At 41.0% G+C, this 22,844-nt stretch overlaps 1 protein-coding gene across 1 annotated transcript; it reads right to left on the reverse strand.

Annotated features, from left to right (window-relative positions):
- Nucleotides 1-4,718: 4,718 nt before the first annotated feature.
- Nucleotides 4,719-17,611, reverse strand: LOC125306949. Its single transcript, XM_048262604.1, has 5 exons — nt 17,473-17,611; nt 6,583-6,933; nt 6,168-6,497; nt 5,628-5,744; nt 4,719-5,155 (listed from the first exon to the last, which is right to left on the reverse strand). Exons 1-5 carry the CDS (start codon nt 17,609-17,611, stop codon nt 5,001-5,003), a joined length of 1,092 nt encoding a protein of 363 aa, XP_048118561.1. The 3' UTR covers nt 4,719-5,000.
- Between the last annotated feature and the right edge of the window lie 5,233 nt (nt 17,612-22,844).

The raw sequence follows: 22,844 nt of genomic DNA on the forward strand, positions 1-22,844 counted from the left end.
TACGAAATTAATGGACGAGGGCGAGGGCCAAAAAACTCCCCGACGCGCAGCAGAGGAATTAATTGCCTCCGCCCGAGTCCATTAATTCCGTATAACTGGACACACCTCGAAGGCCGTTATCCCGCTTATCACCCAGTTGCCACTGTAAAGCAAAGGAAACACCCGGTTCCATTTAAAAAGAAACTCACTAGTTCAGCTTGTTGTACAACTTTCGTTGGCCCTATAACAGCGATAGCAAGGACAGTAGCTTGTTTACAGTTGATTCCATTGTTGCGAAGCCTGCCTCCAGGCTCAACCGTCATCCTACTATCGTTGTTATAGTTACTATTCATAAGCATTGATATGGAACGGTGCTTAAACTTTTTTTACCAGATCTACTTCATAGGTGTCCCGTTATTCAGAATTAAAAGCCACCCCGCCAGCCAATCAGAAAAGAGTATTTCTTCTCTCCGGGTGATAAGATGCAATAAAACTAGAGAAAAGTTAAAAACAGACCACGTAGCATTTGCTTAGGGTTGCCTAGCAACAGAAGAGACTTTGCTTAATTTGTAAAGCAAAATGATCAACATTGCAGAAGAATTAAGGATACTGCTTCTTCTGACTTGTTTAATTGTCATGTAATTGTAATTTATTTGACACATGATCACATTTAAAAGTGTCAAGCATTGCTGTCCCCGATGTCACAGCAGCTCCTTGTGGAAACAGCAAAGAAGAGTGCACATATCCGATGAGATTTCTTTTTTTTTTTTTTTTTTTTTGCAAACATCATTGACATTACAGAAAATGCAACACTACGACATGCACAAGAATACTACATACGACAAACAGATGTACATTACATAAACACATACTGTAACTTAACAAGACATCACATTGACTTGGCTTCCACAAACATAACACAACATAACATTAATAACAGAAAGGCTAAGGATGATTTGCGTCCAGGATGATTACAGATATGATTATCAGGGATGAAATTGATGACCGGAATGAAAAGAAAGGGTGGATGGGGGGGGGTGCGGATGGTAGCTCTGAGAGTGTGAATGAGGTGGTGTTGGGATGGGGGTGGGGATAGGGGGTGAGGGGTAGTGAGTATGTGAGGATGTATGTGTGTGTGTGTGTGTGTGTGTGTGTGTGCATATGTATAAGGCTGGCTTGCTGTTGGGCCAGGAGGAGAGAAGCTGGAACATAGAGAGGGAGGGTTTCAGAGGAGAGGAGTTGTAATTATTCTATTAAAGATAAGTATAATAATAGGAATAACTGATTGCCTGGTTGATTGCCTGACTGATTGCCAACCTGGGCACCCATTAATGGCCACAGTTCCACCCAGCCCCCAAGAGTTATACTGCGACGAGCTGACAGAGGGGAGGACTGCGTGCCACCCATCCCCCAGGCCCCAGCATATGCACACATCCCCCACTACCACGACCAACCACACCTCGCCCCCAGACCTTCACCCAACACGCCACTCTTGACCTAAATATGTACAGTATGTGAATGGCTGAGGGTTGAGGGATCTATCTAGAGTGTACCATTAAAAGAAGTGGGCATGCATGGTGAATATCTGTCAGGATTTCCCCATGCACACCACACTTACCCTGTGTAAGATGTATGCCTCCTCAATGTGTGCATTAAAATAAGTGAGGCATGCAGATAGACACCTGATGAGGCATCTACCTGCACTCCACTCTTACCCTAGCCTGTTTTGTAGTTTTTGTTTATGTTTGATGTATGTCACCTAACATGTAGTGCAATTAAAAGAGAGTAAAGTGTGTGCATGAGCATATGAGGAGGGTGCACACCGGGGGCCCAGGGCCAATAGATAACCCACAGGACCCAACCAATGCCAAAACCACACAGCGACCCGCCAGGACAGAGTCTCCCAAGCCATCCAATGGGGCCCCATCAGAATAACGATGGGAGAGGCAGAGAGAAAGAGTGAAATTAGTAAAGTTTATCAGAGAATGTAAATAAAAGGGGGAGGGAAAGAAGGGGATGCTATTTATATTACTACTACTACTACTAATAATAATAGTTCCAGCTACCCTCCCCTGCCCAGTGTTCGATGATATGTGTATCTGTTGATGAAGTGTGTTATGATGGTGTGGAGATAGAACTCAGGCAAAGAGGGTCAGGACTGTAAGTATGTGATAAAGGGGTACCAAGGAGAGGTTGTATCCTGAGTATTGATTAAGTTTGTAGTTGATTTTTCTAATGATATGTAGTCTGTTAACAAGTTTTTCCAATGAGTGATGTGAGCTTTGTTCTTAGATTTCCAGTTCATGAGGATTGTCAGCGCTCATTGTCAGCGCTACCAGCAGTGTTTTATTGCAGGAGTTGCTTAAATTGACTGTGGATGTATCACCAAGTATGCATAAGGAAGGGGATGCTGGGATGTGACAGCCAAAGATGGAAGAGAGAGATTTTGTGACACTCACCCAGAAGTGGTTGATTGGAGTGCAATGCCAAACCGCATGAATGTATGTATCTGGGTTATTTTGTGTGCAGTGAGTGCAAAGATCCGAGCCAAACCCCATTTTAGCCAATTTATGTGCAGTGAAGTGGAATCTGTGAAGAACCTTGTATTGTATTAGTTGTAGATTACTATTCTTTGTCATGAGGTAGATGTTTTTGCACATTTTGGTCCAGAAGTCGGCACCGGGAGTAATTGATAAGTCTGATTCCCATTTGTGATATGGCAGGCCAATTGTTTTTTCTGAACGAGATATAATTTTGTAAATTTGGGAGAGTATTTTTTTGGGAGAGGGAATATTATAGGATAGATGATTTAATTTGCAGGTATTGTAAGAAGTGTTTACTCTCGATGCCGTGCTTCTGGACCAAACAGGAAAATGAGGCCAGATTATTGTCTTGAAGAATGTGTTGAAGGTGAGTGATGCCCTTTCCCATCCATGTGTGAAAGTTAAGTGTTTTTTTATTGACGGTGAAATCTGGGTTATTCCAAATCGGGGTGCGAATTGATGGTGCTATAGGTGAATCAGTGATGTGGTAGAATCTCCACCAGGCTGTCCAAGGATGGATGTTTTTTGACCGACTGACTGCAGAAAGGGAGATCTGAGATTTTAATTTCTTTACAGATTGTTTGTTCTAGGTCTAACCAGGTGTTGTCTGAGGGGGTGGGGTGTAGCCATTTGTGGATGAAGTGGAGCTGGTTGGCCAGGGCATAGTGCTGGAAGTGTGGGGCCTCTAGTCCTCCCATTGCTTTTGGTTTTTGGAGAGTGGTGAGTTTGATCCTTGGGGTCTTATCTTTCCAGTAGAATTTAGTGATTAATGAATCGAGAGACTTAAACCAGAGGGTGGTGGGCTGGGTTGGAATCATAGAGAATAGATAGTTTATTTTGGGCAGTATTGTCATTTTGATTACTGAGATTCTGCCCATGATGGATAATGGGAGGTTCTTCCAGCGTTGAAGGTCATCATCTATTAAAGTGAGTAGAGGGGAATAATTTAGGGTAAATAAGTCTGACAGCCTGGGGGAGACTTTTATCCCTAAGTAAGTGATATAGTTAGTGCATAGTGGGATAGGTGAAGAGTTGGCTGTCACATCCCAGCTGTTGGGATGTAATGGGAGAACTGCAGATTTATTCCAATTGATTGAGTATTCAGAAATTTTAGAGAATGTGTCATGAAATCCGATGAGATTTCTGACAAGGAGCAGATGATAATAGAAACAACTGGAATCTATTTCTTTCAGCTTAACGTTGGCTAGAGATCAATCAGATGCCGCCCTGCGTGACTGTTTCCACACAACAGACTGGGGAGTTTTTCGGACTGCTGTTGACAACATCAACGATTACACTGAGTATGTAATGGGCTATATATGCAATTGCATTGATGACATTGTACCGAGGGTGACCTCGCAAACTTTTCCTAACCAGAAGCCATGGGTGAACGGAGAGGTATGTTCAGCACTCCGAGCTCGGACAGCTGCCTTCCATTCTGGCAACCCAAGTGAGTACAGTAAAGCACGTTATGAACTGAGAAAATAAATTAAAAGTGCTAAGAGAGTACAGGGAAAAGGTGGAGTCACACTACAGCGGCTCTAACACCAGAGACATGTGGAGTGGGTTAAGGACAATTACAGACTACAGAGGAAGGAGCGTCAGAGCAGAGGTGTCTGCTTCTCTTGCACTTTGAAAATGACATCAGGTCAGAGTCTCTTTTAGAGCAAGATTGCTGCCCATTTCAGTTATCTGAAAGAGATGTGTGTAAATCATTTAGAATGGTGAATACACATAAGGCTCCAGGGCTTGACAACATCCCAGGTCGTATTCTCAAGTCTTGCGCATCTGAACTGGCTGAGGTCTTTATGGACATCTTTAATCTCTCCCTGCATCAGTCTGTTTTCCCAGTCTGTTATCCCCGCAAGGTAAAAATCAATTGTTTAACTCAAGGGGAGGTGGAAAATGAGTGTAATTCCCCAAATAGTGGAATATCCCTTTAAACCTCAGAACCCCCACCCAGACACACAACATACCCCCTCCCCATACACACCATTTCATCATTCCCCTTTTCATCACCCCCCCCCCCACACACACACACACACACACAATACACCTTCTTAATTAATGCTTTTAATTTACTCTTTTAAGTTGAGCTGGCTCTTGAGCTTAAGAATTTCATTACTTATAATTAATTTTATAAGTACATGACAATAAAACTACTTGAACTTGAACATCACATCACAGAAATGGATCCAATGATGTTAACCATGCAGATTCACTTGATTACTTTGATATTTCCATTTCTCCAACCCTTTCATATAGGCTATGTAGGATAATACAAGCAAAGATCCTTTAGAACACTTTATCAACCATCTCTGATACAAGTGTAATAGTGAATAAGTACATGTCAACAACAATCTTGAAAACACATGTAAGAAAAATAATATTTAATTGTAATTTCCTTTTGTACATAAAACAGCTTACTCAATCATACTTGTACAAGGAAAACGCTCATTATCAGAAGTGCTCAGATCATCACCTGACAGAATGATTAACTCCAGTGTACACAGTGTCCTGTTGCAGCTCTCTCTTCTTCCTCCCTCTTGTCCTTGTGTCAGAGAAATTCAACGCTGCATAGTTCATCATGTCCACATTTATATCATGGTTTGCGCAAAGCTCAAAAGGAACTCCTGTTGATTAACAAAGAAAGCATGTATGGAAATTGACAAGAAAGTAAATAATAATAAAATAAAAAATAAACCTGTTTGTTTTGTCTATTGTTGATTGATTAATTGATTGATTTTATTAACAGAGGATACAATGAAGATCCATGGAATAACATTCAAATGAGCATTTGTTTCCAACATGATCCCTGATGTCAGCTAAACAGGACCAACAGTTACAAAGACACAGAATCCTTTAAAACTAACGACAGAAAAATGTACTGTAAATAACAAACAAGCTTGAAACTTTTATCCGTTTTATCACTGTAGTATTGTAGTATCTTCCTGTGTGTGTGTGTGTGTGTGTGATATACAAAGACAGGTAACTAGTCTTACCTCATAGCCCCAACCTGATACAAAGTGAATGGCTGTTCCATAATATTTCTATTGATGCCACTTTAGTATTTATTCTTTTTTTTGCCAAATGTATTCAACATACCTGTTGAGTGATGACATAAAGTTTTCTTGGAGTTGATGTAGATTAGTATACCGATTATAATTACACACAGTCCCACTGCAGCACTCAGACCATACACAAGGGGATCCACTGGCACCCCTACAACACCAGAGGAAGAACCTCTTCATTTATTCATATCAAAAAGAACGACTGATTTGACTGATTGAAAATTCAGTGCAGTTCATAGGAACAAAAGCTAACATATAAGCAACTTATAACCAATATGTATTAATATACATTTGTTTATGAAGTACACTCAGACTTTACTGAGAGAATGTCAGAATGAATGTATATCTTCAATCGATAATGAAGTCTTACTGATGTTAAGGACTGTTCCGTTTCCAAACAGTATCTAGTATAAAATGACATATTAAGATCTAGGTCTAGAACACATAATAAACTTTTTGAACTGGTCATGTTTGAGGCCATATGCAGCGCTTGCAAGTTGCAACATACAGCTATATTTGATGGATAATGAAGGCAACATGCAGCTATGGTATTTGATGGATAATAAAGTCTTACTGATGTTCAGGACTGTTCCGTTTCCAAACAGTATCTTGCCGCATGCAGAAACAGCACAGTAGTATGTTCCAGTGTCTGTGAGGTTGAGGTTGGTCCTGGCTAGTGTGTAGTTACAGCCCCTCTCACAGTGACTGCTCCTGTTCATGTCGGTGTAAATCACTCCTGGATGGAAATCATCTTCAGCTGCTCTGAACCAGAACACTCTGAGATCCTCTGTTTTCATCTCACTGAGTATTGTGCAGTTAATTGCCACTGAGTCTCCTTGGTAAAGCATTTTCAGTACAGGAAATTGAATTATTTTTGTTGAATTGGAGCCCTGTTGAATTTTTCCTATGTAGAGTGAAAATCTATATTAATAGACAATTAACCATTAAACTAAATTCAGTGTTGAATACTGAGAAGAAAAACACCTTACCTTGCACTGCCAGAAATGTTCCACTTAAAAAATGCAACTCAACTGCATGATTCACTCCACATAGGTACAAGGCTTCATCAGATGTTGTTGTGTTGGATATGATCAAATGAAGTCCAAAGTTTTCCATTGTTACGTTGAAACGGTAATCTTTAAACTCATCGTAAAATTTGGGCCTAGCATGATTTTGCCAAATTGCCACAGGAGAGGGTTCACGACCAGCCATTTGTTTATACCAGTATAAGATATCGTTTTTATGTTTCTCTGGGAAGAAGCACTTCAAGGTAATATGTTTTCCGGCGATTGCAGTGGTAACTTGAGTGATCTTATGTAAATCAGCAAATTCTCCCATACCTGAGGAATTTGAGATCAAATTTCAAATGAGTTACCCAAAGTCAAATACTCATTATAAAGTATTACATGCCATAATAGGTCATTTATACCATATCAAACCTATAATCTTCGTGAACAGCATTACATTAGATTCATGTATAGTAAAACACAAACACTTTACTTACATGCTTTCCCACAAAGGTTAATAATCACAAATAAAGTGATAATCCTCATATGCAGGACCGCCATGCTCAGCTGAGCTGAATGTGTATTGAACAAATGAGAGCTACATTTTAAGCACAAAGTACAAGACAGGAAAAGCTCTTCTAACAATGGGTGTGTTTTAGATTGCATAGGCCAATGCAGTGCATCAGTGCGCTCAGAAACCCAACCCATCTTTTCCCCGTCATTTTCCACTCTCTAGCTTACAGTGAACTCTTTCAAATGTGTGTGAGAAGAAGTATATGTGTAGCGGCCAACCAGAAACTTAAAGCGGGCAATCTGAATGCATTATCTAATTTAGGATCACGCCGGACCTCCTGTTTGTTACTAGAGATCATGTTTTGTAAACATTGTTTACAGCAATGAAGAGCACAGTAAATTACAGAATTCAAAGACCCAAGCTCAGGTGTTAGTGGCCAGAAAAGAAACTGTCAGACTTCCATTTGTGCTATTGTAATATGGGGCCCCTCACCATTGAACCTGTCTAATTCAGAACTCTGAAACAGAAAGCACATTAGAGGTTTACAAAAAAAAATGCTTTGGTCATGTGAAGACACACTGGTGTAGAGTTGGAGTTTTTTAAAATAACCATCAACAAAATAGAATTAATATATGAGGCATAATTACATCTTTGTTGCTTGAATGTTAAAAACCAAACCATAGAATGCCTTACAGTATATAACAGTTTGCTTTACACACAATATCATGCCTTTTTGTCTCACAGTTTTGTAAAGCTTCATCTAAAAGTGCGGTTAACAGTTTTCAAAGTCAAAGTCAAAGTCAAAGTCAGCTTTATTGTCAATTTCTTCACATGTTCCAGACATACAAAGAGATCGAAATTACGTTTCTCATTATCCCACGGTGAAGACAAGACATATTTTGCCAATTTAGGTCCACAGGCAAACATAACATTCAAGTAAACAAAAAAGTAAGTAAATAAGTAAATAAGAGGGCACATATAATAATGAAAAAATAAGAGCAGCAAAATTTGGTTGAAATTGTGCATAGACAGTCAATAAAATACTAGTGCAAAGTCAGGCCAATAAAAGGCTTGGGTAGTTCTGTTTGACCTAAGTAAGAAAGAAAGTGGCATAGTGGTGCAAGTTATGTAAGAGCAGCAGAAGTGTTGTGTTTCAGGACAACAACACCAAGTTGTAAAGTGTACAAGTGTGCAAGTGTGCAAGTGGAGTAGTGCAGGCGGCCATTTTGGGTCCAATGTCCAGGATGTTATGTAGCTGAGGGTGGAGGGGGGAGAGGAGGGAGAGTTCAGCATCCTTACAGCTTGGTGTATGAAGCTGTTGGTGAGTCTGGTAGTGCGGGAGCGCAGGCTTCTGTACCTCTTCCCAGAGGGCAGTAGATCAAACAGATTGTGAGCGGGGGTGACTTGCATCACTCACAATTTTGGTCGCCTTTGGGTGAGGTGGGTGGTGTAAATGTCCTTCAGGGGGGGGAGTGAAGCACCAATAATCCTTCCAGCTGTGTTCACTATGCGCTGCAGGGCTTTCCTGTTGTATTCAGTGCAGCTTCCCCACACAGCGATACAGCTGGAGAGGATGCTCTCAATGGTGCCTCGGTAGAATGTGGTCATGATGGCTGGTGGAGCACTTGCTCGCCTGAGTTTCCAGAGGAAGTACAGGCGCTGAGCTCTCTTAGCCAGTGATGCAGTGTTGGTGGTCCAGGAGAGGTCTTCACTGATGTGCACCCCAGGAATTTGGTGCTGCTCGCTCTCTCCACCACAGCACCGCCGATGGTCAGTGGCAGGTGTTGGGTGTGACCTCTCCGGAAGTCAACAACAATCTCTTTGGTCTTGCTGACGTTCAGCAGGAGGTTGTTGTCCCTGCACCACGTGGTCAGATGGTCGACCTCCAACCTGTATTGAGTCTCGTCAGCCCTTAGTGATGAGACCCACCAGAGTTGTGTCGCCAGCAAATTTCACTATGTGATTGTTGCTGTAGGTTGCAGTGCAGTCATCGCCAGCAGGGTGAAGAGCAGCGGACTGAGCACGCAGCCTTTGGGGGGCCCCTGTGCTCAGTGTGATGCTGCTTGAGGTATTGTTGCCAACATCGCATTACTTGGGGGGCCTCTGGACAGAGGAAGTCCAGTAGCCAGTTGCAGAGGTAGGTACTGAGTCCCAGTTTGTCAAGTTTGCAGATGAGTTGTTGTGGTATTATGGTGTTGAATGCAGAACTGAAGTCTATAAACAGCAATCTCACATATGAGTCTCTTTTTTCCAGGTGGGTGAGGGCTGGGTGGAGGGCAGAGCAGATTGCATCCTCTGTAGACCGCTTGGCTCGGTATGCAAATTGGTAGGGGTCCAGGGTGGGGGGAGAATGGCTTTGATATGTGACATGACAAGCCGCCAAGCACTTCATGATGATGGGTGTCAGTGCCACAGGGCGGTAGTCATTGAAGCAGGATGGAGCAGTTTTCTTCGGCACAGGTATGATGGTGGCAGCTTTGAAACATGATGGGACGATGGTTTGCTTCAGGGAAGTGTTAAAGATGTCTGTGAAGACATCCTTAAGCTCCCCGCGCAGTCCTTCAGCGCCACGACCTGGGATGTTGTCTGGACCTGTTGCCTTACGGGTGTTGATAGCAGCAAGTGTCCTCTTCACGCTGTCGGCATAGAGGCACAGGGGCTGCTCATGTAGAGGGGGATGTGTCTTCTGTGGGCAGGTGCTGTTTTGTGCTTCAAAGCGAGCAAAGAAGCGGTTCAGGTTGTTGAGCAGAGGGATGTTGCTCTCACAGCTCTGTGGCGCGGGCTTGTAGTCCCGTGAGGGCCTGAATGCCCTGCCATAGGCTTTGTGCGTTCCTGCTGTCTTTGAAGTGGGTGGTTATCTTGTGAGTGTATTCCTTTTTTGCTTCCTTGATGCCACGGGACAGGTTGGCTCTCGCTGTTTTCATGCCAGCTTCATCCCCAGCTCTGTAGGCTTTGTCTCTGGCCCTCAGCAGCCTGAGGACATCCCCTGTCAGCCATGGCTTCCAGTTAGCCCGAGTGATGATGTCTTTTGTGTGGGTCACATCATCGATGCACTTGGTGATGTAAGAGGTTACAGTGTCTGTATACTCCTCTATGTCTGTCCGGTTGTTGTAGGTGGCTGCCTGCTTAAACATTTCCCAGTCTGTTGTGTCAAAGCAGTCTTGAAGAGCATCGGAGGCTCCCTCAGGCCACACTTTTACCTGCTTACGAACCGGGTTTGTTCGCTTTACCCTTTGTCTGTATGCGGGCATTAGCATAACAGTGATATGGTCTGAAAGTCCAATGTGGGGGAGGGGGGTGGCTTTGTATGCTCCTTTGTCCGGTTCGTTGATCTCAGCAGTCGTATGTGATCCATTTTGTTGTCCAGTGATCGTACATTTGCCAGGAGAATGGATGGTATGGCTGGGCGAGTTGGGCTGGCCGCTAGCCTGGCCCGGACGCCCGCTTGCCCCTCTTCTGCTTCCTCGCGACACCGCCTTCCGGCGCTTTCTTTCCGGGAGCAGGCGAGTCCGTGTTGTTGCAGGCCGGAGTAGTCCGAGTTCCTTTAGCGTCTCTGTTGCAAAGTCCAGAAGGCTGCAAAACTTGCTTTTGCAGATGTCAATTAAAAGCTGCCTGCTGTACTTGTAGTACGACGTAGTAAGACGAGACGAGCACGTAAAACTTTCGGACAAACACTTTTTAAACGAACAAAACACCGTACGGTTGGGACAGAGAGAGGTCGCTGCGTGTGTACGCGCCGCCATCTTGGATGGCTTTGTGTGTTTTCCTCTGTACAGAATGCCAAATCAGGACAATTACGTGTATGTCACTAGGCATGCCGCAACACACACTGTGTTTTTGGTGGCAGTCTGTGAGAAATATTTTGGTACAAAAAACAAGGTAATGGATCAAGATTTTAAAAAATAATGGCCGTAAACCTGTCAAATGGGAAGCAGGGATTTGAGCTAAAATGGAGTCTGTTAGCATCCTGGATAGCTCCAGCATTTCAGCACCCTGGCCAGCCGCCATCTTGAATTTTGGCACTGAAAATGAAGAAATAGGAAATAGGTTGTTTTGTATTCAGTGGGGTCCTAGCAAGTAATAAATCACCAGTTGTAAAAATATATATGAGCCGTTCCTAAAATGACACGATTCCCCTTACTATACTGTAGGTGGCCAGGTATGGGCCAGTGTCCTTTGGCAACATGTGTCCTTTTAGGTTGAACATTTAAAATGAGATCTCTTCTTTGTCTATTCTGTTTCTCCTAGACATAACTTAACTCAGTTTAAAATCAATATGAGACTTAATTTGAACTCCTGAGAAATACCCCTTTTTACTGGCACAGTCCAAGTCTAATCGAAGTTTGATTTAAGAACTCAAACTTGTCTTTCTTGTCTTCTCAATCTTTTCTCATTGTTCTATATTTCTCCAGAAAAGCCAGGTGATATATCAATGAAAGCTGATGTATTGCGTATCAGACAAAAGCCAAGACTGTATCAACTGCATTTTTCTCTGGATTTGCAGTTCCTGGTTTCCATGGTCCATATGCTTCTGTATCACTTCCTGTTTCCTGTCTCTGTATCACTTCCGGTTTGCCTGATCAGTATTAGGCCCGGCGTGTTCGTTTTTATTTTGGTTCCCATGTTAACAGGTTAGACCTTGCACACCGCCTACGTGACACGCAAGTCTTAGACGCAGCTCGAGCCGTGGCGGAAATACGTGCATGCTAGGAATAGGTCTCACACCTATTTTTCATGCCACACGCAAGTGTGTTGGAAGTGTTTCCAGTGAAGGAAAAAATGATGTGAGAAAAAGAGATGTTTTAATCGGCAGAGAGGCTGCTGCAGCGCCGCATCAGACACGCTTCTGGTAAGCAAAGACATAGAGAACGCCACGCAGCCACGCCCCGGGCCCTAGCCTGATTTAACAAGACTCACTACTACTTTGTATCACTTTGTTGATAAATGTATGAAAAAAGTGTCAACAGACTGTTGACTTTGTCTTCCTGTACACGAATGTTTAGATGATATATGACAGTTTATGTTTTTATTTTTAATACATTTGCAAACATTTCTAATATCCCTGTCACTAGAATCTGACGAAGACAAGGCAGAATGCCGAAATATTAGTCCCTTATGTTGGCACATTAAAATAAACATCTGAAGTTCATCTGAACATCTGTGTTGCTCCGGTAAAACTCCTCTCTATTTCTAATATCCTGTTTTTACTTTGTCATTATGGTGTATTGAGTGTAGACTGATTAAGGGAAATGTACAATGCGCTAGGCTACTCCTTAGGTTGATAATTACCACATCCCTGGGCGCATTGGTTAAAAAAGACGTGCAAAATAAGAAAATAAACTTTGCGCCGGATGGAAAACGAGTTTTACGCTGTGTGCCAGGGCGCAAAATAGGGGCCAAAATGATATGTTGTATGTGTGGCCTATACGTGACTATGCCACTCACACTTATCTGAAAGGTGTGGAAGAACCTATTTGCCCGCCAGACTAGAGACTTTCCCCACGCTAGTGTCGATCAAGATGAAACAAGCTGGAGGCTGATGTGCAAAAGCGATACAGAAATAGTTTATTGATATTCACATTAAAATGTCATTTATTTTCATGTTCATCATCATTATTACCAGGTTAAAGACTAAAACAATCGGTTATTATGGATCCACAGCCAATAGAGTTATAGGGAATAGATGGACAGCACACAGCTCTCGGTGTAAAACGGGGAACCACCTGTTGAACAAACAATTTATTTTATAGGCCTACGATGCCACAATTTCCACAACAAACGTGACAGCACGGCACTAACTTGTGTGTATCCAACTACAAACCACAGCATTCCCAATAAGAATCACAGCAGCAAGTAGTCACCTTATCACATCCGAGAAGTGCCCGCTGTCCACCTCAGATCCCGAATCAACACATAGGCTAGAATTTGCATTTGTATATAAACTAGATGTACCGCAGAGCGGTACAAAATATGACCGCCACCCAGTCCAGCACATTTTTTACGCTGAAAGGCCTATATCACGCTGAAAGGCCTATATGATTCTAAGTGTCTCACTAAATTGCATTATCCACACTCAATTCTCACTGGTATCTGCTAGACAACAAGTACCAAAACATGATTAGTTCATAGATTTCACATGTAAAATTAATTTTATACAACCCCACCGCCATCTTGCCTGTTCATAACTCTGAGAAATTCTTGTGTGCGTGTACATGTTTATGTTTATGTGTGCGCTTCGCTGCGCGGCGGTCATAATAAATTAATGTTCCACATGCATAGCAATCAAGAGTAGGTTTCACTGCTGATTACCTCGCCAAATTGCACAATCCCAAAAGAGAAGGGAACCCTTTACAAATGCCCTTAAAAAGAGGAATTGCACTTCTGTCCCGACACTATTAAATTCATAAACACGACATGATACAAAAGCTAAAACACATGATAATTCACAGTATGGGAAAAAAGTGGCTGCGACGTCCTACAAAATCCGCAATCAATCAACCGGCCTTGAGGCCAAAGGGCTTCTAATGTGCGTGGCTCCGTCACTGAAGCCAGACCCAGAGAAATCACGGGCTACTTTTACGAGGAGATCCGCCCAAGCACACAAGCCAGTTTAGCATTCACGATGCAGCGCCAAAGTTGATCTTGGTGGTTGGCGGTCTCTGCGAAAATCGTTAGTAATTGCTTCTGTTCAGTCGCTAGTTAAGTTCATTGATAAAGCCGCCGTTGGGTTTGCAAGTTGCCGCTGATTCGGGCCACTCTCCAAAATCACTGCACGCCTGTGCACTAACCCCCGTATGTACTCGCTGAAAATTGCGTTTCCACTCTTGTCCACTCCCCCTGCCTGACAGCTGATTCCAATCGCATTCTACCCCAGCGGATGTCATTTTATGCTGAGTGACTCTGGGTAATGAAGTCCCACTGCCTATATATGCTTACTGCTTGAGTTATGTCATAGCTGGTTAGCCTGAGGCATGGTTTAAAACTCTTTATATACAGATTTTTCCAGGCATCGATGGGAAAAATGAATGAAGTCAAAGGAGTGCTGTGCAGTAAGTGGATCCCAGTGCGTGACTGAATTTTGCTGTCAACTCAATGTAGTTTGTGATATACAGTATGTGTATGTGTGGTGTGTGTGTGTGTGTGTGTTGATCATCCATCAGACTGGTTTTATATGCTCTGTTTGTCATCAAGATGTCATAGTCAGATGATCATCATCAGTCAAGTAGCTATGTGCAATTTGTCATCTATAAAGTGTCAGATCTCTGTCTGTCTGAGTTCTCATTGCATATCTCTCAAACTGTTGGTGGTGCTATTGCTGAAAACCATAAGTGAGTGCAGTGTTGAGTGAGGTTTGTGTGTGAAATTTAAAACAAATTGTTAAAACATGTTTTCGGATCTTGATCTTAAACATGGGTATAGATTCTAGAACAGAGCTCCGCTCTAGAATCTTTGATGAGTACTGCACAGTTTTGGAAAGTAATATAATATAAATATAACAGGAATAAATATGAACTTTTGCTGTGTTAAATGCAAAAAAGTGAAATGAATGATCAAGATATTTTACCATTAGTAGACGATTATAACAATTTCCTTTGCCAGATATTTGACTTTGGCTTAATTGAAAATGACAGAATAGTGATGAGTCAGAGACACTACAATTGATGGCACACAGATTTTCATGTGATTTATTCAAAGAGAATGAAACTTTACACTTCTTGTACATTAGATTACACTAGACAAATTCAAAAGCAATAATTTACATATGACTTATATTAATGTAAATAAAAAGAAAAGTCACACAGTTTGGTAGAGTGGTTGTGTGCACATCCCACCTTTCTTTAGGCCAGGTGCTGGACAAAGTATAAAAACGTAAAACAAAGAGGGAATGTCTGCACTCTACTCTCGCTGGTTTTAATTCAATTTGAGAGCTAAATTCCAGTGTGTGGACATTGGACATTGTGTGAAATAAGGCCTACACCATACAAATAATATTTAATCCAGCATATTTAAAATCCCATTTCTTAATGTCTAACATCGGAGTATACGCTCTCACTGGGCGGCTCCCTCTTCTTTTTTCCTCTTTTCATCTTGTTATCAGAGAAGTGCAGGGCAGCATAATTGATCAGTTCATCAGCGTCCTGGGCAAACAAGAGTTATATATTAACTGCTGTCTGGTGTTCAGACCCTGAAGGAATTTATTTTCTGTTCATTGTTTTTTGTGAGAGTGTTTCTACTTATCTCAGTAAGGAAAATAAATCAAGAGCCTATGTTGAGTACAAATATGTCTTCTGAAGGCTTAAACAGAGCCCAGCCAAAAACTCCAATAAAATTTGTATCAACTTTGAGGGCCATGCAGGATTATCCAGACCAAACGTGACGATTTTGCTACATACTATTCCTATTTATGTACTGGCATGCAAAATTTGAGCCTCCTACATGGTTTAGTTCCCTCCCCCTGTAAAACTGGCTGTATCTTGGAAAGTATTGATCTTACATAAGAGTAATTTTACAGTGTGTCTCCTGGGTAACATAGGTACACCTGGTAATTTTTTCAGAATTTTTTGAGACCTAAGTGCGTGGGCCCTGGTTAAAATGACGTGGAATGACCCATTAGCTGTACACAAATAAGATACTTTACTGCTGAGCTTGAATTAATGAAGACAATTTACAGTATGCATACTCTGTAACATATATGACTGTCATTGTCAGGGCCGGAGTGGGACCACTTTTCAGTCCGGGAGTTTCAGGCCCGAGACCAGCCCACTTTTTCCATGGTGAAAATAATGGTTGGATAAAATGGTTGGATAAATTAAGCAACAGTTCAGTTCTTAATATCCTGTAGTTTTTATTAGTACCATGGTTCAACAAATGTGTAAAGGTTATATAATAATTTATTTAAACTGAGAAGTTAACAAAAATATTCCACTATTCCACAAGGATAGGTTGATAAGTTAACAAAAACAGAAAGAAATAAAGCATTTGAAATGTATTCCACTCTTCCACAAAGATGCATATTGAACTAATGTTTAAATGTTTTTCAGTGTGGGTAGGCTATCATATTGGTGTTTGGTGATGTAGGTTACTTACACTCACTTCTGAGCAAACAAGGCATATTGATTGATTATGTAGATTACTGCTGTCATATACTGATCTTTTTTTACATTAAATCATTTTAATTCATATTGTTCACTCTTTATCCTCTCTACTTGTCCCTCATAGCCTCCTCATCGCTGGAAGCTTGGCACATTTGGCAACATCCTCCTCCAATGTCTTCCTTTCTTTTTTTACATGGCCTTTTCAGTCCCACCTGGCCTCTTTAAACCATCCATCCTCCCTGACGCTTATCGCTACAGTAGGGCCGGTAGGCCTATCTGAGAAAACTTTTTGGAAAAGACAGGCTATATGGACCCAACCAACTCTTTTTGGGATGGGAGAACTCCCTCACATAGTAGGCTACAACCCATGCAGACGATGCGGTGTCAGGCATAGATTGCGGAACGTGAGTAGCCTACTTTAAGAGAAGATAGACTAACGTGACAAATGTCAATATGTTTTTCCTTGACCGGCCCAAAAGTGAAGCGGCCCACCGGGAATTCTCCCGATTACCCACCTCGGGCCTGATCATTGTGGATGTCATGTAGGCCTACCTGAGTAGTTTGTGACTCTCGCAAAGTCCGGTCTGAATGGACTGGATGAGAATCTATGTCTTAATCAAACAAAACAAACAAATAAACAAGCAAACATATAGATCAATTTTAAATAAATACTATAAGTATTAAAATATGTTCATCAGATTAATTGAAAAACAAGCAACAACAACAATTTGGTGTATAAATGTCATACCTCTGTTATGTTTGTGTTTCCTGTACTGGTAAATTAGATGGACCAGAAAACATATGAGCAGAAAACACAACCCCAAAATAGCAATCAGCCCATAAACAACAGGACTCAATGATTCCTCTGAAAAACAAAACAACAACATGTTTTATAGAAGACATTTCTCAGTCATGTCTTCCATTTCTGATGTAAAAGTGATGTGTGCACATGATAGAATAGGTATTTGTGTCAGTATGCAATAATCTTCGGTAAAATATAATTGGTTTAACATTTAGAATACACAGAATACCTAATGCAATATTCATATTTGATGAGAAAAATACCTGCATTCAAATCAGATGTGTTTCCATTGTTTATTTGTCCACACCAACTGTTGGTAACAGCACAAAGGAATGCTGCATGCTCATAGGACCTTTTGGGTCCTATGAATCAGGGGAGGTCATTATTTTAAGTTAGGTGAAATGTACTCTACACAGTAAACTGCAGGGTTAGGATATATTTCTATAACCCACATGCCTTACCTGTGACTGTTAAGAATGTTCCATTGTCAAATCTAATCTCAGAATATACTGTGCCTGTGCAGTAATATGTTGCTTCATCAGATGATGTGATGTTTCTGATGGTCAGATTAAATGATCTCTCTGACTGCTGTGTTGTCATACGTCCTCTATCAAACTCTTCAGAAAAAGGAGAATTCCATGCTGGTGCGACACTCGAATATTTAACTATTACCTGAGGCTTTAGTCCCAGTACTTGCCTATACCAGTACTTTAGTTCTGAATCGTACACCGCAGAGTAAAAACATGCCAAAGTCACTGTATCTCCAGGATCAGCTTCTATAGCGTGATTTATTTGGACAATTTCATATGTTGAGTCTAGAGAAGTGAAAAGTAAACATAATATGATGGTTAACATTGTGCATATACATTGTCCATGGTGAAATACAGACTATTCAATGTTCCATGGTGTAATATCACTGTAACAAAATCCATCGTCACATGTAGATATATAAAATATGAACGATATGTTTATCTAGAACAATCCTGGAAGTTTGAAATTCAACTTGAACTTACACATTTTTAGAAGAGTGAACACAAATATCCAAAACATGTTCCTCTCAAGATATGCTAAAGATAATGAGACCAGGCTATTTAATGTTAACAGACACAGCTGGTGTCTCAGTTTCCAATTGCCTCAGAGTGAAGTAAATGCTTAAATAGTTGTGCAAAAACAGAATTATCACCCACTTCCTGTTACATTTTCCAACCAATCAGTGAAGGTACACATATACTGTATGATGTCAGTGATAAAGCAGTAGATCCAGCCTCCTAGTCACACACAAACAGAGTCACAAAAGATGACTTACAGTTTACAGTAACTGCAAACATATTAGGTGATGGCTACTGTAACTAAAGAGGATTGACCTTTAATGAAGGATTCACTTTTTACCAACTATTCCAAACACCAGTTCAGTCATATGTTACATTTTTAAAATAACCATCGGGATCACATATCCCTATACAAATTTACTTCATTTGATATTAAGAATTCTACTTTATCCAGAAGCTTGACTTCATTTTGAATTAAGGTCATTGACAGTATCTGGCAACTACCTCGGAAAGTAAAGCCTGTATATCACTATAACCTAATCATGTACCATTATTCATCAACGTTAAGGACACTCAATGCAAAGATGAAAAAAACTGAAAAGGCTTCACTGTGGAAAATGTGGAAGAACACACTGCAAAGTTTCCCTAAAAGTATATCTGCTCTACAGGCAGTGAAACTGAATTTAGTGTGTAATGTTGTTAATTTGGTTAGCTCATTGAAGGGTTATGTGGCCAGCTTATGGGATGATTTTGAAAAAATTGAGAGTAAAGCAAAAACATGTCTTCAACTGTGTCCTAAAACTACAAAGTGGACACATAGAGGCACAGAAAAGGTAAATAAAGCAAGCAGATAAATCAACAGAACTTGATTGTGAGCAATCCAGCTGACACAGGTTCAAAGATCAATAGTTTTTATTGCTGTAATTGATAAACACATTTGTAGAACTCCAACAAAAACTTTCAGCAAACATTTGGATTTTTAAAGGAACTGTATGTAAGAAATGCATTTCAATTAATCATAAAATGACCCTGATATGTTACTAGACATTAAGAAATGTCTCTTGGTTATGAATTAAGACATTAAGAATGACATTAAGAAATGTCTCTTGGTCCCACTGGTTGGCACTCTGGACTTGTAACCGGAGGGTTGCCGGTTCGAGCCCCGACCAGTGGGCCGCGGCTGAAGTGCCCTTGGGCAAGGCACCTAACCCCTCACTGCTTCCCGAGCGCCGCCGTTGTAGCAGGCAGCTCACTGCACCGGGATTAGTGTGTGCTTCACCTCACTGTGTGTACACTGTGTGCTGTTTGTGTTTCACTAATTCACCGATTGGGTTAAATGCAGAGATCAAATTTCCCTCACGGGATCAAAAAAGTATATATACTTATACTTATAAATCATGTTCATTTCAAATACTTATATTACTGACAACAGTAGTCCGGCCAGGATATTGTCATTTAAAAACTGTAGTTGCAGCCCTCAACTGATGTTGAAGTTGTCATGTTGTGTTTTGGCCACCCTCCACCTATCTACTAATCACAAAGTCAGTAGTGTTTCGGCATCCGGGTTGCCAGCTCTGCCAGTCAGGGGGGAGGGGATACACCGCTCTACAGTCATTTGAAAGTGATTGCAGTACCAGTTTTGGCCACAATCTTACATACGGTTCCTTTAACCCTTCTGTTGTGTTTTGTGTTCCTGGTCAAAAATGACTGCTGCATTATAACTTGTTAGAAATCCATAGTAACACACATATTATCATCTAATATTGTGATAGACCTTTGTATCAACTTTTGTTCAATTGGCTATAACCAGTTTTGAACTTCCATTTGCTATGTATGGCCTGCAGGCCTCACTGACCTGAGCTCATGCAATGACTTGGGAAAGGGGAAGATTCAATTGGGGAAAGGTTCCAGTGGGGGGCTGGCATAGAAGCAAAGAGGGGGAGTGAGGGTGTGTTTGTGTGTGTTTTTTCTTGTACAGAAGCACATATACCGTCCATCTGATCAATAAGTAGGCCTATGTGCCTGGACTTAATTTTATACACTGACCATTTTCTCACCCATTCATTTTTTAATGGCCGGTAATTTTTGACCGGAAATACACATGGGTGTTCTAAAGTTAAATAAAACACTCAAATTGTTCAAATGATCATAATTTGTTTTGTGTGTTCAGATGCCCTCTGTTAACAAAGTCAAGGAGCCTCATGGTATTCATGGTAGTCAAATTACCAATATTTTTGAGAGAAAGGAATTGTCAATCGGTCACATTTGACCACAAACACAACAGGAGGGTTAAACAATATTTTATCCATGTCTTTACAAGATCTTCAAACCGGAGCAGCAAATCTTCAGAATTTGCAGGTGATCTGGATTTTAAGAGATTTACTAACCTTAATAAGGACTAAGGATGTTTTCTTTTGTAGGGATAAATAATTAAATAATGTCAATGATGAATCATGTGCAGGGGCGTCATGCAGTAATGCAAGGCAAAATTATTGGGGGGCACAATCAGGATTTTTTTCTGGGGGGCTTACATTAAAAAAGGTGCGGAGGTCTGACTTTGTGGAGCTCAGAAATTAAATTATTTTAATCTTAATTCATGTGATGAAGGGCTTTGAAAGACGTTTGACAGTTTCAGTGCTGAGTAGCCTAAGACTAAATATTTGAATATTTTATATTTTAATATGTTTTAGGCTAGGCTAATATATTTTTCATTACCATTATGGCAAGCAATAGCTACCTCATTTGTAAGTTGCTACCTGCAAATCATGAGCAATTTTGACCTGATACATGAGAGACTGCTATTATTTTCTTGCCCTCTGAATCACGGTCATAGCAATCCTATATAAAACATCTGTAGGCCTCCTTTTGAACAGGTAGCCTATCCCTTTTCACTAACGTTACATGGATTAGCTGCCAGATACGTGAAGAGAACAGTGGAGAAACATCAACGCGATGCCTTGGTAGGTCTATACTTAGTTGGATTTTTACTGCAAAATGAACACTCTTGTTTCTATGAAACTGGAAACACAGACACCAATTTTAGGAAAAGGGCTGCTGATCGGTCTTCAACTATTTTGGTAGCCTACGATTTATTACACATCCAGAAGAATACATATGAGTCGTTACAGGCTCTGGCTTATTATGGAGAATAATAGGAACAAAGTCATGATAAAAAAAAATATCAGGGAGGAAAAATCCGAGGGGGCACGTGGCCCCTTAATTTCAATGGGCATGACGCCACTGATCATGTGAATGTAAGATGAAAGAAAAGTTTTTACTAAATTAATGAATGAATATTAATTCAATGTATTTTTAAAACGTCTTGGTCAATGATTGTTGAATACAGTATATCAATTACATAAAGAAACTAAAAAGCCCAAAAGGAACCAAAGAAAAAAATAACTGGACAAAGAGTTTAATTGCTAAACAGTTGCAAAAAAATAAATCTGACAATGCATTAAAAGTTATTTATTACTTTGATCATTTCACAATAACAAACCCTATAGGCATCAATGCTGAATACAGCTCTATATTAAACAGCAGCTATAGGCATCAATGCTGAATACAGTAGAGGACAGAAAGAAGCAGGAGCCTGCCTGTTAGTTAAGCTAATCATTACACATGCTTTACAGGAAGCAGACTAATGCTGAAAGTCTGCGTCTTTATATTAGCAATGACAAAATGCAAAATAAAGCATCTAAGGAAATATTTTGATCCATTTGATGATACCAGCTATTCTGACTGGCTCATTAAATCCTGGATCATAAGGACAAGTCATGGAAAAACTGCATAACACTACTCCCTCCATTTCCTTTATTGCTTAAAAGTCTTGATGTTGTAAACGACCGCTGTGGTGATCCAGTCATCCATATGCATCTGAATATGTGAAGATAGACTATAGTTATACAGTGGACAGCTTTACCACAATATCAGTATTCACAACTAGTAACCTATTAGTATGTATATCTGCATCATATCACATGTTAAAATTGAAGCAAGGTACATTTTAATGGACTATAAGGTTATTTAGGCATACTTATACAGTTTCACATGATTATAGTTGTCATACAGTACCTGAGTTGACAATTTCTTTCCTAGAGAGGACTGTCTAGATTGGACTGGCTCTCCACAAGGCTGTGTCCTCTCCCCACTTCTCTTCATCCTCTACACTGACGACTGCAGATCCACCCAGCCAAACTGCCACTTTGTGAAATTTGCTGATGACACCGTCCTCCTGTCTTTGCTTCCCAGCCATACACACCATCATAGCTCAGCCCTGCAGGACTTTATAGTCTGGTGCGAAAAATCTTGTCTTGAGCTGAACATAAGCAAAACCAAGGACATGATTGTAACCTTCTCACCCAAACAGAGACAGTTGGCTGAGGCAGTCACCACTATCATCCAGCAGGATCCAGCCTTCGACAACCTGCTAAGGTTTTCCTCAAACACAGAGGAAATCCTTAACAAATGCCATCAGAGACAATACCTACTTAGGAAGCTGAAGTCATATGGGATTAACAAAGACATTCTCACCACATTCTACTATGCTTTCATTGAAAAAGAAACCGTCGATGTGACCTTCGATGTGAAGGTCTGCTCAAAAATCCTTGAGCAGCCCGTCCGAACTCTCACTGCCCTATGTGACCAACAGACTGTTAAGGTAGCACGCAGGATTATTCAGGACCCTTCTCACATCCTGTTTCCTGAGTTTGAGTGGCTCCCCTCAGGACGCAGACTCCGCTGTCCGCTTTGCCGAGAAGAGAAGGAAGGCAACCTTCATCCCG

The sequence above is a fragment of the Alosa alosa genome, chromosome 14, assembly GCF_017589495.1.
Source record: "Alosa alosa isolate M-15738 ecotype Scorff River chromosome 14, AALO_Geno_1.1, whole genome shotgun sequence".
Taxonomy (NCBI): Eukaryota; Metazoa; Chordata; class Actinopteri; order Clupeiformes; family Clupeidae; genus Alosa; species Alosa alosa.

Coding starts and splice junctions, on each gene's coding strand:
- LOC125306949 (XM_048262604.1), bottom strand. CDS start 17,611: ATGACAACACAGCAGTCAGAGAGATCATTTAATCTGACCATCAGAAAC. Junction 6,498..6,582: donor AACATTTCTGGCAGTGCAAG/GTAAGGTGTTTT, acceptor CACTCTACATAG/GAAAAATTCAACAGGGCTCC. Junction 5,745..6,167: donor CGGAACAGTCCTGAACATCA/GTAAGACTTTAT, acceptor CTGGTGTTGTAG/GGGTGCCAGTGGATCCCCTT.